The 19,421-nt window shown below is 32.2% G+C and overlaps 1 protein-coding gene across 2 annotated transcripts in view; it reads right to left on the bottom strand.

Annotated features, from left to right (window-relative positions):
• Positions 1 to 19,421, bottom strand: part of LOC113517222 (uncharacterized) — a 109,945-nt gene that overhangs the window by 13,527 nt on the left and 76,997 nt on the right. For both annotated transcript variants that reach the window (XM_031911404.2, XM_026901834.3), the window contains exons 5-6: positions 6,719 to 6,828; positions 135 to 193 (exon numbers count right to left, since the gene is read on the bottom strand). In XM_031911404.2, coding sequence (XP_031767264.2) covers positions 135 to 193; positions 6,719 to 6,828 — 169 coding nt within the window. The remainder of the gene's footprint in view (positions 1 to 134; positions 194 to 6,718; positions 6,829 to 19,421) is intronic.

Genomic DNA, 19,421 nt, shown 5'->3' with positions numbered 1-19,421 from the left:
TTAAAAATCTTGATACAGTTTTTTTTTTATAATGTCAGCGCATCATTCTTCAATGCGCGAAATAATAATTTTCATGAAATTTAATAAGATGAGATGAATGGGAGAAAAAAGGTAAAAAAAAAAACAAAACTTACCAATAATAGCATGCACTCGAACTGGTAGCTGGGTTCGCAGAACGAGTGCATTTTTGCGGCTGGAAATTAAAATGAAATGCATAAGTAAAAAATAAAAAAAAAATACACTTTAGGCACGGCGGAGGGTGAATGTTGTAAATAAATAGGTTTTAATAGAAAAATAATGTGGTTGCCGCATAGCATAGGCCACCTCTTCCTTTTCCGTGGGTGTCTTAAGAAGAAACATCTCCAAGCTTTAGGCTGCGGTTGCCAACCCGCCTGCCAAGCGTGGCAACTACTGGCAAAACCCACCAATAGAGTGAGACCTATGTTTAGCAGTGAACAATTAACGACTGATATGGTATGGTAAAAAAATAATCACATAAACATAATTGTAAGTATGGAAAAAGATAAGTAACAAGTAACTCTTATAGACTTAAAATCCCAACTTCGCTCTTAAAGTAACCACATCTAAAAAAAAAATAGTAGAACTAAGGAAATGTAATTTAAATATAACTATATAATTAACATAAGCCAAGTGGGTGTCGTAAAAGGCGCCTAAGGGTACTTAATGGTCGAGAGAATGGCAGCAGCGTTCCTCTTAAAACATCACCAAAAGCCTTGCGGTTGCCAACCCGAGGCGGGTTGCCAAGCGTGGTAACTACTGGAATAAAATTCCTTATGAGGGAGGCTTATGTTTAACAGCAATCAGTTTACGGCTGATATGATGATAATGATAAAATAAACATAATAAATTCCCATCAAGAAGTTGAACAAAATCAAAAACTAAGAAAATTAAAAGTCAATAAGTCGAACAACGAATGCTCGAATGTTATTAAATAATATTTTGTTATGTCAATTAGAATGAAAAAAAAAACGTAATTTAAGTATAATAAGTTAACAATTTAACTATAAAATATATATATTATTATTTGTTTATTTTAATTTTAAATTATTTGTATTCGAGGAAAGGATGCCCATTTTCAAATGAAGAACTCCGATATGCAGAAGAAATATAAAATATTTAATGATTATTATATTATAAAATTATTTCGTAAAATAGAAAATTAAAATTAAACTACGTAATTTAATGGAGATAATAAAATAATAATTCTATTTAATTGAATTTGCTTATATTAAAACTCACTCGTCTAATTCGTCTTCGGACATGTAACCTTTCTGACCAAGCAAGGAGTGATCATCTTCGGCGATGCCCGAGTCTATGGAAGCTGTTGATGTCTCCTTGAGGAGTTTACGTTGTCTGTTATCCTCAAGAGAGCTCGAGCGTTTGAAAAGCCGGCGCTCCATCTTACTTGAATGCATTTTCCCAGGGTTGACTACAAAAGTGTACAGCATGTTGTTGTACAGTTTTACTTATAATATGAAACCATACTCGTTGTTTTATTTTTAAATTTAAAACAAATCTCATTTAATTTTTGTAAATTTGTTTGCTTCTACATTTAATTTCCTAGTAACAAGTGGTAGGTATAAAGCAAAGATATTTAAGACTCATTCGGGGGTAAAGTACGATTTCCAAATCATGTTTGAAATTCTCACATTCGGTTCGGACATTGAATTATAACACTTATTATTGGAAATCTAATTTATTTACGATTTAGGAATAAAATTGAATTATAAGGATTTTATAGATACATTATTTTAGTACATGTATTACAAAACTTTACGAATTGAAAAACAAAGTTTTATACGCAAACGTTGAAGCAAAAATGTTAATGATATTTGATTAAATATTATGAAAACAACACATACCCATTAAATACGTAGAAAAAAATTGCAATATTTATTGCAAAAGTAAGGCGCCCGCGCCTACCGTACTCGTCCGATAACAAGCGGGCTTTGGATCAAAATGTCCCACCAACCCGTATTCAGCAACGCGCTCCCGAATGCCAGCGATACAATGTTCGAGCGTTGAACATCGATATAATCGATTAAGTATAATCATTAAGCGTACAGTGCATTCTGTTTCCTACTTTGTAATTACAACTCAATTTCTGAAATGTAAGTTTAGCATAGACAAAACATAGATTAAATTACCGGACGGAGAAATTTCACAAATATTATTGTTCTGAATTCATTCACTGCATTGCAATTCCTTGTACGTATAAATGCTGTAGCTTAATAAGTAAGGATTTTTTTTATTACGCCGTAGTTACTTTCATAAAATATTTATATAATTAATTACTTTTTTGCCCTTCACATATGTGGATTTCAGAAGTGGGAAAACAAATTAAATGTACTGCTGCTAGATGACGCATCAAGACAAACAAATACCCGTTTTTAAGTTACACCTTCATAAATATAATTATTGACAATCGAATCCGATTTATTGCAGTAGTTTTTGCGTGACACCGAAACAGACTGACGGACAAAATTTCTAAAGAATATTGTTTTGGGTCTATTGTTCTGAGTTTGCTTAGCAATATTTGTACTACACTATACTTATTGAAAATTGTTCAACAAATCAATAAATAAATAAGACTCCTCATATAAATTTTTCACAAATATCTCCCATGTACATTGGTTAGTTACAATATTTATTATATTAGTAAGATTCAATCCCATTAAAACAAATGAAAATGAAAAAAAATATTTCTAATCATTTTAATAAATACCTCTGCCTGTTTGAATATTCGAATCGATGAAGTGATATGAATGAAATTTCATAGAAGTTAGTTTGGTTGCCAATTTGACAATGACAATAGTAGAAGTGTGTGTTAAAAAAGTGAGGCCTATCATCTTATGTATTGGAACAAGTTTACAACACAACAAATGTATTAAAGTTAGGAGCTGCCTGTAGATAATTAAGCAGCGTATAGTTCATTGTGTAGCGATGTGCTGTTTTTGCCGCGCATATTTCATCGCGTATGTGATTCGATTTAAAAAAAAAAAAACTTACGACCCGAGACGCTCACGATTTCGCTAGTAAAGTTTTCTGCTTTCTATAGCGTATCAAATGGTTTTCAACCGACTTCAAAAAGGTGCTCAATTTGGATGTATTTTTTTATAGTTAATTTTAAAGTTTCGCGTTGTTTACACATATTTTAAATGAACAAATCGGGATTTAACGCGATGTAAAAGCCTAGGTAAATAGTACCTACATACCTGCTTCTTTATTGCCGACGTTTTTTATGTTTGTTACTTTATAACTCCGTCAGTTGTAAACCGATTTGGAAAAATCTTTTTTTATCTGAAAGAATATATTCGTACTTACAGATTGGTCACATAGAAATTTTATTAAAATCAGTTTAGTAGTTTAGTTTTTAAATCAAAATAATTGGTTTTGTCACAATCGAATTCGGTGTTTTTATGTGAAATACAGTGTTAAATTATGTTCCGTTTCTTTATAATAGTATATAATACATTTATTCTATTAAATAATTATTTATTTACTCACTTATACACAAAATAATTAAAATATATATATTTATTCACCTAGGGCTATATTATACACTAAAATAAAATAAAAATTTCGTCAGCTTGTTACATTATACCTAAATCTTTTACAATTAAATACGATTTCTCACAATTCAGTTGAAGTAATAAAATGGATTTAGTTTACGGGGTTACGCGTTACAGTGACCCAAATGAACGGACATATACATACACGAAACTGTCGAATTTTGTGCTGATCTATTTACAGTGTTTAGGAAGTCGAGATTTTAGGTATCCAAGTTTACCGTAAATTTTATTTGGTTTCTATGGAAATTTTTTTTTTATTCTTTAGAATATAGAATTAAGCAAGTATTAAGAGCGTATGAGAAATAATTTATATTTTCCTGGAACAGGCTTGCGTACGAGAAGAAGCCCGTTCTCTTGAGTCTACCTCTGTGTTGTGTGTACCACGTTTTCTGTTCGTAAGAACCTGGTACTGACGCGGGCGTGTTTCAGCTTGGCAGTGAAATTACGTAGTACTAAGGCGTAACGTCTTAATTAAATAATTAATTATGTCATTAAAAAAAGTAATTCATTCATTAGAAGTAACATTGGCATTCTGTATTGCCCATAGAGTTGTTCATGTCTGTAAGTGACGGTTACCACTTTGAAACAGGAAGGCTGTCGGTTTGCTATCTAAATAAAAATTTATATCGAAGTTCTTGAATTTATTAAGCAATGCTCTATAAAACAATTGAAAGCAAAATTATATGAATGATTAAAAAGTAATAGGTTTTACTATATATATATATATATATATATATATATATATATATATATATATATATATATATATTGTAAATAATGTTTATATTTAAAATATTATTTTATGTACTGATTTGACAATAGGAATCCTGTATTTAGAAAAATGTTTGTACTTTATAATTGATATATAATAATTTTATGGTGACATTAAATTGCAAAAAGTAAAGTCTTTTACAAAATAAAATATATAAAATGATATGATTTACTTACCATTCGTGTTCTATAAAATATTTTGTAGAATAATGAAAGAAAATGAAGCGGTAAAGGACATCAATATTTGTGTATATAATACGTTAGAATACAGATAAAAATGAGAATCTTATATATCTTTTAGAACTGTAGCTGCCAAAGTTAGAATACACAACATAATCGCAGTAGTGATGCCCCGATGAGAGCAGCTTCCGTGAATTATTTCATCTACGTACGGGGACGGTAGGGGACAACTTCCTCATAACAGAAATGGGGAGGGACACGCGGATACATTGTGATAACATAAATCAGTATTTTTAATATATAGCCCGTTTTAAAAGAACTTCGTAACAAGACGGTAACCTATGTTGCTATGTTTATTACATAACGAAATTTTGTTTTAATAATCACTTTTTAAATTAATTTAAAAAATAAATAAAAAAATTTTGTTTAATAATTGACTTGTAATTTATACTACTATTTATTTATTTACATTTTTATTAAGTTTTATTTTAACAGACTATAGTTAATATACACTTATAAAATTTGAAAATACAGAAAATCGCTTTAGAATTTCTAAACTTTAATATTAAATTAAAGTATAGAAATTCTGCAGCAATTTAGTGCTCAATTTCTTTTCTATTATTTGTTACTCGTTTATTATAATGATACTGATGGGGTTTTACTTTTGTTTTTAGTTACTTATCTATGAAATTTTAACAATAATAATGCGAATGGAATACGATATTTTATGATAACATCTTTGAGTATTTATAAATTAGCCGTTAACTGTTCACTGTTGATTACAGACTTCTCCTTATAGGGGGGTTTTGCTAATAGTTGCTATACTTGGCAGGCGGGTTGGCAACCGCAGTTAAGCTTTGGTAATGTTTTAAGAAGGAAGCTGTTGCCCACCCTTCGATCATTAATTTCTCTCAGTTGTGTTTTACGATACTCACAGGAAATAAAAGGGTAGCCCATTCTATGCCGTGACCATACGGTGAATTTGTCATGTCAAATACATACAAGTCATAGGAAGTACTTTCTAATAACGTGTTGTTCACGTCTATAAATAAATAAAACTTCATAAAACTGCAACGAATACTTTACGAACATAGATAGGTACGAATACTTAATGTTATTGTAACTGCATTTAATTTTACTTAGTCCAAGACCGCTAAAGGAAATAGCAACATACGAGTACATAGGTGTATTTTAAGAGGGGCCGGGTATGTCGTGCCCACTCCAAAATTGTTTGGTGTCCACTCCAGGATACGAATGAAATACGCAAAAACATTTATAATTTTTTTTTTCTATTATGTGTCTTTTATAACGAGCCGTCTGCCACGTATAATACTTTTAAATAAGCCAATGGCAATATATCGAAATAGTGTAAGTAATTACAAAAATTAATTAAAGGCTATAAGAATAAATTAATATTATGAATAATACTTGAAAACTTTGGAAACAAACGAATTCTACTTTTTTCTGATTCTACCTTCTTTCAATACTCATATTCATATTAGGTAAGAGGTATTTTAAATATACTATCGGGACTTAACGCGTAGAGATTTTGTTTGCAGGTAAATAGTAACTACATACCTACCTGCTTCTTTATTGCCGACGTTTAGTAGGTAAAAGTTACAGCAATATACTCTTTGAGATGAACCATCTGTTTCTTAGTACACATACAATTAAATATATATAATATTTCGGCTTGAGTTGCTATTATGGCCGTAGCTAGGGGGGAGGCATTGAGGGGCAATGCCCTAGCTTAAAATGAAATGCCCCAAGAAAATTAGACAGACTCGCTTTTTTCGAAGTCACTGAATTATGGCTTCTGCCCTACCAAAAAGTTCTTTTGCCCTACCTTCAACATGGGTCTAGCTACGGCCCTGTGTGCTATTATTAGCTATCTACTTAGATTTTCATGTTGGATCTTTGCCTATTTGCTACTATTGTTTTATCATCTTCCTACCCTTATCCCAATCATTTGGGGTTGGCGTAATATGATTTTATCCATATTACAAAAGGATTTGGTTTTTAGTTTTACGACCGGCCACCTGCCTGACGTCAACCATCTTTGGGAATGCATTTGTTGGTGGTTTCCGCCACCTACGGTATGGAGAAAAGGATTGAGGAAAAAAGGAAGGGAACGTTGGAAAAGCTACTATTGTTTATTGTATTAAAATACTCACTTGTCCTGTAAACCTTCCAGCTCTTCGTCCTGCTCACCCAGGGTGGAGTCGAGGTCCAGATATGGCCCGTAGTCACCATCTTTGAATACTTGTAGTGTCGCATCGTCCAACTGAATAAAAAAGATATATATTTTAGTGTTGTGCTATTTTTTTTGCAAGGTTACTGTTTATGTCTATAGGTGACGTTTATCATTTTTATCCACTAATATCTTTATCCTGATCTATTTTATATTCTTAAATGGCGTCTTTATATATTTTTTAAGATTCTTAGTATGGCAAATAACCAGATAGTGAAGGATTGAGCAATATACCCTGGCAGGTTGATCTCCATGAACTCAGGAACTCCCCCTGAAAACTATCGTGTTGAATCTGTCATAATGAGTTAACTGAAATGGTTTCGTCCTTACCTATCACCACTCACTGGGTACCCTGCAATTGTATAGCGATAGGACAGGCGGGGTTACCTTTGCATTATCATCCACTGAGATGAAATTGTTAACCGTCGTCTAGTAACAAACAGCATTACGGATATATCGCAGAACAATTGAAAAACTAATTCTATTTCCAATCTTATATTTGTATGATAGACGTCGGAAGCTATTATATTATAATTATAAATATATATTGATTCAATAGATTTGATTTAATTTAATTTATATTTGTAAATCACTGTGTCTAGGTAATCTCTTATGAACTCCCGCGATACAGGTTCACATAGTGCGGGGTTCAATGGACTCGTTGTTGTAAATTTCTTGTATTTAATAAATAAATAAATAGAAATTACAATTAAATCAATTTATTTTCCATATCGATTTATACAGTGTAGCGCCATCTATAACTATTATGCAATAAATACAGGATAATTCGCATATTTGATGTTTAAAGCGTGCAGTGAACTTATATTATCGTTCATGATATAGAGATGGCGCTTTACAAACTTATCCATACTTTTGTAATTTAGTTGTCATTTCTCCATTTCTTTAGTTTTCTTTTTGTATATGGTCATTATATAAAAATATGAAAACATATTTTTTTAGTATACAAGGCCAATAATATTTAGTTTTATATATTTAGGAGATTCAATTTGTATCTTATGTACGGAAAGCCTGTGTTATTGCAAGCGTTCGACAAGTAGAAACTATGGTAGCTGTTTATTATCAAGTCAGCCGTATGTTTGGTTGGCACCTCAGTGGTATAAAAAATTGTTCAGAACCAAAATCAATTTAAAAAAGTCTATTTCCTAAGTTGGCCCGTTCGGGATCGAACCCGGAACCTGATTTACGCAAAGCAGTGTGCATACCACTGCGCCATAGAGATAGTCGGTAATAAAGTGTCTTGTCATTCTTGTTGGGTTTCAGTATGAACCAAAATTATATACATATTAAATCAGTATTAGTGCCACCACGTGAGGTTTTAAATGGAAGTTTACAAATTTTTATGTTTTTTTCAGCTGCCAATATTTTTTATTAATTTTTCTGTTTTATATTTATTCGTCATGTATATACCTATGTTTTTAGTTTTATATCTATTAAAACGCAGGTTCAGAACTTTGTTTATTTATAATACATTTCCGAGATACACTGTTGTTGTCAATTTGGGTAGGCCTAAGTTTACTAATTGGCCAATTGCCAAACAACTCGTGGAAAACTGGAGCGAAACTTAAAATAGCGTAGTCTCAACTCATTCCATCATTGAAAATAATTTAAAAAATCAATATTAATGAGTATATACACAGTAGTAAAGTGGTAAGTTCTTTGAATTCACATAGTTTCGGTTTAATTTGTTGCACGGTGATACCTCAGATAAATTACATACTATCATACGATATCTCTGGGTGATACATTACCATCGTCTTGATAGAATAACAAAGACAAAAACAAATGCGCTTCGAAGTAAAGAAAACAATACGATTAAATCCGATTCACGTTGATCGATAGCTGTAAATATAACCATAGACAATTTGTACGTATGTATTTAGATAAATTGATGACGAGATATTGGTCAGTTCCATTTGTCTCTACTGAGCGCTTTTTGTTTACAAGTACACAGATAAATTAGGTACATTGCAAATATTTGAATTTAGAATTGGGATTTGCGTATTTTGCAACATCTCTGTGGAGGCGGTCGCTATAGAAACATGTCCCAAAGAACAAAGCACATATTTTTTTTTTATTACAACCTAGTGTAAACAATATTTTGGCGGGCATTGTCTATGTAAGAAATTGTTATTATAATGAAGAGTTGAAAATTTAGAGATTAACGTAAACCAACATTGTGACCACATATTTATATACTTGTATTAAGATATTACTATAGAAAATTTAATTAAGTGTCTCCCACAAAAATAAACAGTTTAATAATAATTGGACAATGCAGTTTAAGTGGAGAGACAGTTAGGCGCCTGCGGTTTCCATACAAGTATTAAGTGCATGTTATGGTTTTGCTCGCATTAATAATATAGGCGTATTTAGAGGGGTATTTAGGGGGGAGATTGAAACGTGCCCATCGCAGAATCGACTGATGTCCAACTTAAGATACGATCGAACCTTCGCAAAGACATGGCTGAGAGTAGATGTGCACCTTCTGTAAGGGACCAGGCCTCTTGGAAATAATATTAAATATAGCATTGAAAAATAGGATAAAAATATCGTGTGTGTGATAATGAAGGGCACGCTTTATTTCTGTACCGGCTATCAATCAACAAATATCTAAACATATTTAATTCAACAAATATAAAAATAACTAAAAAAATGTGCGCCCTTTTAAAATTATTCACACTCCTAACGTAAATGTGTACTTATACAAGTACTAACATATTATAAATGTAAAAACTAATACTTCAACTGCTGTTCAGTCTATCTATCTTCTTTTTACGGATAGGTGTTTTAAAAATAAATTAAATAAATTGTTTTTGTTAACAGATAAGTAAGTTTTTTTTTATACAATTTAGAATGGCAAACAAGCTGACGGCCCACCTGATGGAAAATGGTAACCGTCGCCTATAGACATGAGCGGTGCCATGGACATAACAGATTATACTGTTTCGCCCACGATACCTCCCATGCGTTGCCATTCCTGAGCACTCAGATGCTATTCCTCTGTACCCTGTAAATTCATGTCATATCCCACTATCACCCCACCACACAGTCATGCAAACACAACTGCTTCACGGTAGAAACACGAATGGGACAGAGGTACTCAAGCAATCGACTTTTGTACAAAGTCTCTCTCTGGTGAAGAGGAAGTGAAGTTTATAGAATTTTAAGATGACAAACCAAGTAGAAGATTTTTACTGTACAAACGCATTTATTTATTATTTCTGATTGGCGCTAAAACAAACATACAGATAGACAGACATACAGAAAAATTCTAAAAGTTATAGTTTTAACTACTATTTTTCTCATTAAGATTCCACATATTAATTTTTATTAAATATCTGCTATATACAGAAATCGTCGAATTATAATTCTTACAAGTCTTTACTAGTATTATAACTGTGAAAGTGAGTTTATTTGTATGTTTGTTATCTTTCAGAGTCTTAGCTTCTTAAAGTATGCATGTACTGTATGGGCTATGGGATGAAGAAGGACATAGGCTACTTTTTATTCCAGTTAGTGAACATGTCCCAGTCACGCAGACGAAGTCGCGGGTGAAAGCTAGTTATATTATATTAGTAATATATATGTTACATAGACGTATATCAACTGACAAAAAATGGCGAACGTGGCTCACGTGAGTGCCAGTATTAGCTAGTTTCTAAGAATTATGAGTACATATGTCTATATTTTTGTTGGTGAATAATTTTGTTGATGTACGCATAAAGTAGTACATGCGGCCCATTCATACGTCTATTATTCATTTTTATCAAGTTGATAGTGTGATTTTTTATATTTTTAAGGGCATATGCCAATTATATCTGCCTACCTTGCAAGGGACTTAGCGTAATAACAATTACCCTTAATTAAAATCTACATACAAATAATTTATTCATATACAACAACATTATTTATTTAATTATTTTATAAATATACAACAAAACATAATTATTAAAAACTTAATTATTAAAATTTTTAGGGGCTTTAAGATAAATAATTGAATTCGAAAACGGCGCAACAATTTATCGTTTTTTTTTTCTGAGTTTATAAGGCACTCTTGTAATATGCATGCACATTATCTAAGATGTTGCAAACTTGCCAGTTGGGTGCACTCGATTTTGTAAGTGAAGTGGATATTTCGCGATATACCAATAATTCCCGCGGTTTTATCAGTGTGAATCTTTGGTTTCGATGAACACTATGACATACCCTTTCATTTATTCATTAAGTTTTAATAAACCTAATCAGTGGTAATTACGAACTTAAGACCATATAGCGTTAAATACTAGTCCGTAGTACCGTAAACAGGAATAACAGAAAATTTAATTATTTATATACTTTTTATTGCACAATAAAACTTTGTACAAGTGGCGAACTTAATGCCATATGGCATTCTCTACCAGCTAACCATTAGGTAAAAACAGAACGCGATTATATTATTTATATAAAATATAATATAATAATAATATCGGACAAAAAAATTACTCAAATACAAGAAAGACACCAATACCAGACAAAGTAAAATGATTACGATTTCATGGATTTTAAATAAAAAGAATGTAGTTTATGCTTCAATGCCAATTTGGTTGGGGCGGATCTAAAGTTAAAGGGTAAAGCACTGCAGTGTTTGATAGCCTAAACGGCGAAAGTATTAGAGAAAAAGCCAATGTAGTGGATCTTTCACATAGTAAAAGGAAGTTTAAAATTTGAATTTTTCAACTTTGGCTGTTACATTGTTTACTAATACGCCAGTGAGTCAAAACGAGTTTGTTTAATATATGTACTAGGGGGGAAAGGGATTGTTAGTAATGGAGACTGAGAATTCCATAGCTAGCAATATACCCAACCAGGTCGACCTCCTCGCGGTTCTTCCTGGAAACTATCATGGTTAATTCCTGATGAATTCATTATTATGATGGGCTAACTGACCTGTTTTCGTTCTCATCTATCATCCTTCACTGGTGCACCGCCATCGTATCCCGTTAGCGCAGGCGGGGTTACCATACCATTTTTACCCATAAAAAAAAATATGTACTAGCTTTTTGTCCGCTGGTTCGTATGCGTGGATTTCAGAGGTAGTAAAATCAATGAAATAGCCGTTTCTAGATTCTAAATACAAACCAAATGTTAAATTAGACCTTCAGGAACACAATTGCGAAAACAGCATTTAATATAGTTTAGTAGTTTAGCGTGTAATTGTACCTCGTAACTCTCTCAGCTGTAAACGGTTTTTTTTTAATGGGTAAAAATGGATTGGTAACCCCGCCCGCGCTATCGGTATACACCGACGAGGCACCAGTGGAAGATGATAGGTGAGAATGAATGCAGGTTAGTTGGCCCACCATGATGAATTCGACAAGAATTAAACATGATGGTTTCCAGGGGGAACCGAGTGGAGGTCAACCTGAGAGTGTATATTGCCAGTAATGGGGCTATTAGACCCCATTACTAACAATCCCTTTCCCCCCATCTGCTGTAAACGGATTAAGAAAGTATTTTTTTTTATTTGACAGGATGTACTTACAGATTAATCCAATAGAATTTTTATCGAAATAGATCCAGTGGTTTAGTTTTTAAATGGAAATAACTACGTTTTGCGACAATTGAAGTTATTTTTTTTGTGAAATATATTCTTAATTATTATAAGTTTTATTGAAACCTACTATAATTACGTATACACCGTCTAGAATCTAGAATTACCCATAGTTATAAATGCAGTGATTAATATTATATTTCCGAATCAGTGGGCGGGTTGTATGACTAATTGCATGAAGATAATAGCGGCCGATGTTATGCAAACAGATTCATTGTGGAGTCTCCGATTTAGATAAAATCGCCAACTTTAATGTTCAATTGCAAAATGGTCGCGTCACGATAATATGAACATGATAATTTTTTTCCTGAGATACGAGTAATAATGAATTGCATTTTTTTAATGGGTGATAATGGAATGGTAACCCCACTCGCGCTATTGGTATACACTGGCAGGGCACCAGTGAAGAATGATAGATGAGGATGAAGCAGGTCAGTTAGCCCATCGTGACGAATTCAACAAGAATTGTTCACGATGGTTTCCAGGGGGAACTACGTGGAGGTCGACCTAATCGGGCATATTGGGCAATGGGGCTGTCAAAGTCTATTGCTAACAATTCCTTTCCCCCCAATGAATTACATTGGTCCTTTGTCCAACAAACATGTTTATATGGTATCCGTAATCGATATTAATATTTTATGGCCAATTGGAATATCTGGGAAAGCACTCGAAGAAGTATTTGAAATTTATTTTTATTTTTTTTAAAGAGAGAAAGAAATATTGTAAGTGGTTGTTGTGCGGTATTTATAACATTTTAAAAAATGTTCAGCTCACAATTACATAAAATAATGAGTCAGGCCAACAATGTTAATTAACGCAGAATTTTATATTTTGCAGTCAAAATTCATTTTAAACTAATTTCAAAATTAAGAAGGTTACAATTCGAAATTTTTTTTATGGTTCTTATTTCATAACTCCGTCAGTTCTAAACTGATGTGGAAAATTCTTTTTTTTATCTGTAAGGATGTACTTACAGTTTGGTCTCATAGAATAAATTTTGTGGGATACAATCTTTATGTGAAGATACTAATTTTGAAGAATTAGTAAGTCAAAATCGATATATTTTATTCTCTACAATATATATATATATATATATATATATATATATATATATATATATATATATATATATATATATGATCACTAATACTACTAGTATATTATTATATTATCTGTGCTATTAATAATTAGTTAATTTTTAACTATCTAAAACAATTATTTTACACTATTATAAAAAGAAAAAAATAACTAAAATAATTTTGATGCAACTTAAACCTTATTTACAAACGGACAAGGGTTGTTATGTGTTAAAATAAAGCAAACAAATGTGAAATAAGAACCCGCAAGTCAGATAACATTCGATTAGATCGACAATATGACTTATATCGTAAATAGAATTATATCGACGTTATGACCGGATTGAATATCTAACAGTTTTGGGTGATTAAAGTTGTTTTTGAATGGGTGAGAATGGAATGGTAACCCCGCTCGCTCTATAGGTATACGCTGGTGGGGCACCAGTAAGCGGTGACAGGTAAGGATGCAACTAGATCAGTTAGCCTATTGAACGGATCCAGCAAGAATTAATCACGATGGTTTCCAAGGGGAACCGCGTGGGGGTTGACCTGACAGGATTAAAGGAATAATTAAAATTGGGTCTGGTTAAGGCGAAACAGAAAAATAATAAGACTAAAAAAGGAAGAAAAAAGGGCTAAAGATAAATTTATATCTGGGTATATTTTAGTAGTCAAGTCTGTGAAATAGACTATATAGTAGTAATAACAGAAACTAGGAATGTTTGCCTTATCTAGTGTCTAGTTGCTTTTTTTATATTTTTTTTGCCCAGTTAGTACCTATTGTCATGAAATGACATCAGTCAATGACATCACAGTACTTAGCACTTTTATTGAACGACAAACATTATGACATTGAGTTAAACAGTAAAGTAAGCAATTCTATCGATAATTCGGTAATACATACATGTGTTTTAATAATATAACTGCTCCGGCTTCACACGCGTAGATAGAATTTCCGAAAAGAATATTTAGCCAATATTACTTGATGATAATGTAACTTTCTGTAGGGAAAAGAATTTTTAAAATCGGTTGAGTATTTTTTGTGTTTGTCCATTATATATATACCTATATACACCGGATGGTAAACATATATATATATATATATATATATATATATATATATATATATATATATATATATATATATATATATATGTTTACCAGCCGGTGAGCCGTACGTGTACTATTAGTATAGCAACACTGATTCGAGTTTTTATTCTATCTTTTACCGGTTCGAGTTATTTATTAGTCTCTATTCTACTAGCTTAAAATGCTGAATTTTGCATGTATAATTTTTTTTTATAAAACTTAGTTCATATAAAAGCTGAGCGAAAATATAATACAATATAACCGGGTTTCGCTATGGATGTCGTACGAGGCGACTAAGGCAGGGCGTGGGCAGCAGCGTCCCTTTTAAAACATCTTCAACACCTAACTGCGGTTGCCAATCCGCCAGCCAAGTGTGGTAAATACTGGCAAAACCCTTTTAATAGAGTGACTTGTGTCCTGCAGTGGACAGTTAAAGGCTGATATGATGATACCCGGGTTGCCTATTCTCAATTAACCGCAACCTAGGGTAGCCTGGTTCCCCTAATTGTCTACAAATGGAAACCTGGAGATTCCATAAATGCATCTCGAGGTATGACGTGTAGTTTTTAATGGGTAAGAGTCCCACACATCCCTTCTGTCCTCCCTCTGGCAGCTGGGACGGCTTTCTGAAGATTTTCCACACATTAAAAAAAAAGCCAGCCTGGTTCGTTTAAAAATAATTCGCGAAAGACAATGTTATGAAATGCTAGTATGTATAAACATTGCTTCGTTGATTTCCGAGTAAGGAACCAGTTTATTATTGTCACTTTGCTAGACACAACTCAGCCAGTCGCTGTACTTGCCGTCTCAATTACCTGTCAGCCAGAGGACTGACACCATTCATAATATCTATGTATGTCATCACTATTTGTGACACTAATGTCTACGATAGAATCGGACGATTCACGACACTGATGATTTCAATTATGTGAAATCTATACATATAATAAAATTGTAGAGGTCGAATTTCTGTGCATAGAAAAAAAAAAACCTAAAAAAAAGCGCCAAACTGAGCCAGGAGGATGTTAGAAATGAAATAGAACACATCCGGACTTTTTTTTTATTTTTTATTTTTCTGATTGTATGGGCTAATCTCCGAAACTGTTGGACCGATTTAAATGAAATTTTGCATACACTTTACATCCCACGGTCGACATTTTAGATACTTGGCGTGAATTTACTGGGTACAAAGGAATAACACCTGAGTTCTCAGGAATGGCAACGCATGGGGAGTATCATGGGCGAAACAGTACACTCTGTTATGTCCATGGTATTGCTCATGTCTATAGGCGACGGTTCATCATCATTTTGACCTTAAGCAAAGAGTGAGTACGACACGTCATTTGTTAATTTTCGTTCAGTATTCGCAGACATAATAAATAGGTACGTACATACATCGATAGTTACTAAACAGGAATAACAAATACCAAGCGGACAAAATCGCGGGCATCAGCTAGTAAAAATCTAAGTCTAATTTCGTATGAATGTGATTGATTTTGTTTTACATTGTTAATGATATAAAAAGTTTAAATTCAAGATCGATACCGATATCGATAGAAATGGCAACGAATTAGCGTGACATACACACAAATTATATAGACGAATACAAACGTAAGGTATCACTATGCAAAATTTTATTTAAATCGGTCTAACAGTGTTGGAGATTAGTCTATACAAACAGACAGAAAAATTTGTAATAATAAGTAAAAAACTATGCAGTATAAAAATCTAATAAAAAACGATATTATGTGGAGGTCGACCTGAAAGGGTATATATTTGGCAATGGGATATTAGACCTCATTACTAACAAACCCTTTCCCGCCAAGTCGCATTATTAGGGTTCTGTTGTACTTTTTTGATATGGAATCCTAAAACGGCTTTTTTTGCTAACAGTGCATTCAAAAAAGGTTAACGAGGTCACGAGATGTACATGCTTCAAAAGAAATTAGAAACAGTAAATTATTTAGATTTTGATATATTTTTTGTTGGTTTATGGGTCTCAAAAACCAGCTAAATTTAGCCAAAAGTGGCAATACTAGTCTGTTATTAACTAGGTATATATGATTCAAAAGACATTAGAAATAATAGCTAAATTATTTAACTATCGATATATTATTTTTAATGGGTTAACGTTCTGCTGCCTAAAAACCTGTTAAAATTACCCAAAAGTGACAGCACTAGCTTGGACCTGGGTAATTCACTAGGTATATATGTTTCAAAAGACATTAGAGAAATAATAGAGTTATTTAGCTATCGATATATTTTTTGATGGATCTAGATATATTGTTACACTTTTTGATTAATCTCATTATTCATAGAAACTAAAAACTTCTACAAACTTATTTTAGCAGTTTGTTTTGTCATTGTCTTTCAAATTGAGAATTTAGCGCAAAAAAAGCTTAATATAAAATAGGTTTATCGTGGTTTTAGGAGAGATTTGACTTTTTTATCAATAAGAGTGTTAGTTAAAAAGTGGTATCGACCTAAAGCTGTGTAAATTATACTTTATTGTCGTACGTCGACTAAGCGATGGTGGGAAGACAAGGCAAAGTATATTTAGTAGTCTTAGGAGTAAAGACGGTACAAACAGGCTTCTTATGTCATATTATGTCTCACCTGAACGCAACGATGCACAAATATTTAGAACGTGTATATTTAGACTAAACAGCGGTGAGTAACTCGACTATTTCTCTTATAATTCCGTTTATTATGTTTTATACTGGTTTCTACCCACGACACCGTCCGCGTGACCGGAATATATTGATTGACCATAATGAAATGTAATCTATCTCCTTCTACATCCTAAATATTACTTGTATATCAAATTTCATAACGATTGATTTAGCCGTGAAGGCATAATAACCATTAGAGTAACAAACAAACTCACTTTTACATTTATAACATTTGTAAGGATTAGTGACGACTATCTAACCTCCGAAATCGTTCAACTGATTTTAATTAATTTTTATAAGTATGTATTGCTTTTTTCCAACTTGAAAGATTGGGTAGTTTTTGTTTTAATAAGAAATAATAATTATTGTTTTCGTTAAAAAAAAAATCGCATCCAATTGTGGCAACACAAGTTATTTTTTATTGATTTAGTCGATTTAAAAACTGAACTATTGAATCGATTCTGATAAAATTTCTATGGGACTAATCTGTAATTATATCCTTTCAAATAAAAAGAAAATATTTTTACAAATAAAGTTTATAACTGACGGAGATATGAAGCAACAAACCTAAAAAAAAAATATAAACGAATTGTAAACCTTCTTTCCTTTAAAATCAGTTCTTTTTTTATAGGTGATGATGAAATAGTAACCCCACCCGCGCTATTGGTATACACCGGCGGGGCACCAGTGAAGGATGATAGGTGAGGATGAAACAGGTCAGTTAGTTAATTATGGTTTCCAGGAACCACGTGGAGGTTGACCTGATAGGGCATATTGCTAGCAATGGGGCTGTCAAACTCCATTACTAACAATCCCTTTCCCCCCCTTTAAAGTCAGTTGAAAATGCACTGTATCCGGTGGATGGTAACAGGGGGCAAGACAACATTTGCCGAGTCAGCTAGTTGAAATATTAATAAGGATAAGTAGGTGTAGGATTGCTTACATAACGAATAACGACGCCAAAATTATCGTTGACTTGCGCAAAATTGACGTTATAAATAAATGTTGCACGCTTATGATTGATCGGGTATGATAATGGAAAACGCAATGAGATCCAAGGTAACAAATGTACCTCAAATTAGATCAATAAATAAATTATTACTGTGTAATATTTATTTTTTTATTTAATATTATTTTTGAAATTCAAGGAGGAATTCATTTACCTATTTCTAGGTTTCCATACCTTCATAGGAAAAACGATACTCTTATATGATCACTTCATCATCCGTCTGTCCGTCAAAATCCTTTTTCTTAGGAACGCGTGGAGGTATCAAGTTGAAATTAATATCATCAGGTCACTCAAGTCTGTGATCTTTAAAAGCAGTGAAAAAATCAAGCTTCCAAATCGACGCAATAAAAAGATACAGCCGTTTATGTTCCATTTATATCGCATATTTTGACATTCGCAAAGGAAATTAAAACCTATAGAGTTTCTATTGACCTAGAATCATGAAATTTGGCAAGAAGCAAAGCCATGTGGTACAAATAAAGAAAAAAAAAACTGAAAACCGTAAATTTGTGGTCAATTTACATTTAACTTAACGATTTTGTACAGAGCCCTTGTTGCGCAAGTCCGACTTGCACTTGACCGGATTTTTTTTATTGATACTTATTTTTTTTATTGACTTTTTATTTTTATTTATTTACAAGTAGGTATCTAAGTAATATATATAAAATTGTGTATTAGTAATAACAAGAATATAAACAGAGTTGGGTATAATTAAAGATTGTGCCTCATAAAATATCAATTATGACAAAACAGTTATTTTGATCTAAAAACTAAAGTACTGAATTGATTTTGATAAATATTTATTTATTTATTTATTTAACGCTTTATTGCACCAACATAACATAATATCCTGTGGGAACGAATCTGTAAGTATATTTTTTCAGACAAAAAAGATGAAAGCCTACATTAATAGATTTTTTTTATTAATTTAGTATATATACTTATGAGTAAATAAGTAATATTTTAATTTAGAAAGTATTGTATACGATTAAAAAAAAAAAGAAACAATTTAAAATTCTGTACCACAAAAAACATCGACTTCAATTTTGGCAAAACCAATTAATTTCATTTAAAAACTAAACTACTGAACTGATTTTGATAAAATTTCTATGGAAGCAAACATATGTATGTCTTAAGATAAAAAAAGTATTTTCTAAATCTGTTTAAAA

Source organism: Galleria mellonella, unplaced genomic scaffold (assembly GCF_026898425.1).
Source record: "Galleria mellonella isolate WM207_F2 unplaced genomic scaffold, CSIRO_AGI_GalMel_v1 utg28, whole genome shotgun sequence".
In the NCBI taxonomy this organism is placed as follows: domain Eukaryota; kingdom Metazoa; phylum Arthropoda; class Insecta; order Lepidoptera; family Pyralidae; genus Galleria; species Galleria mellonella.
Note: the sequence above shows the minus strand (reverse complement) of the source record. Positions and strands in the feature narration are given on the sequence as shown.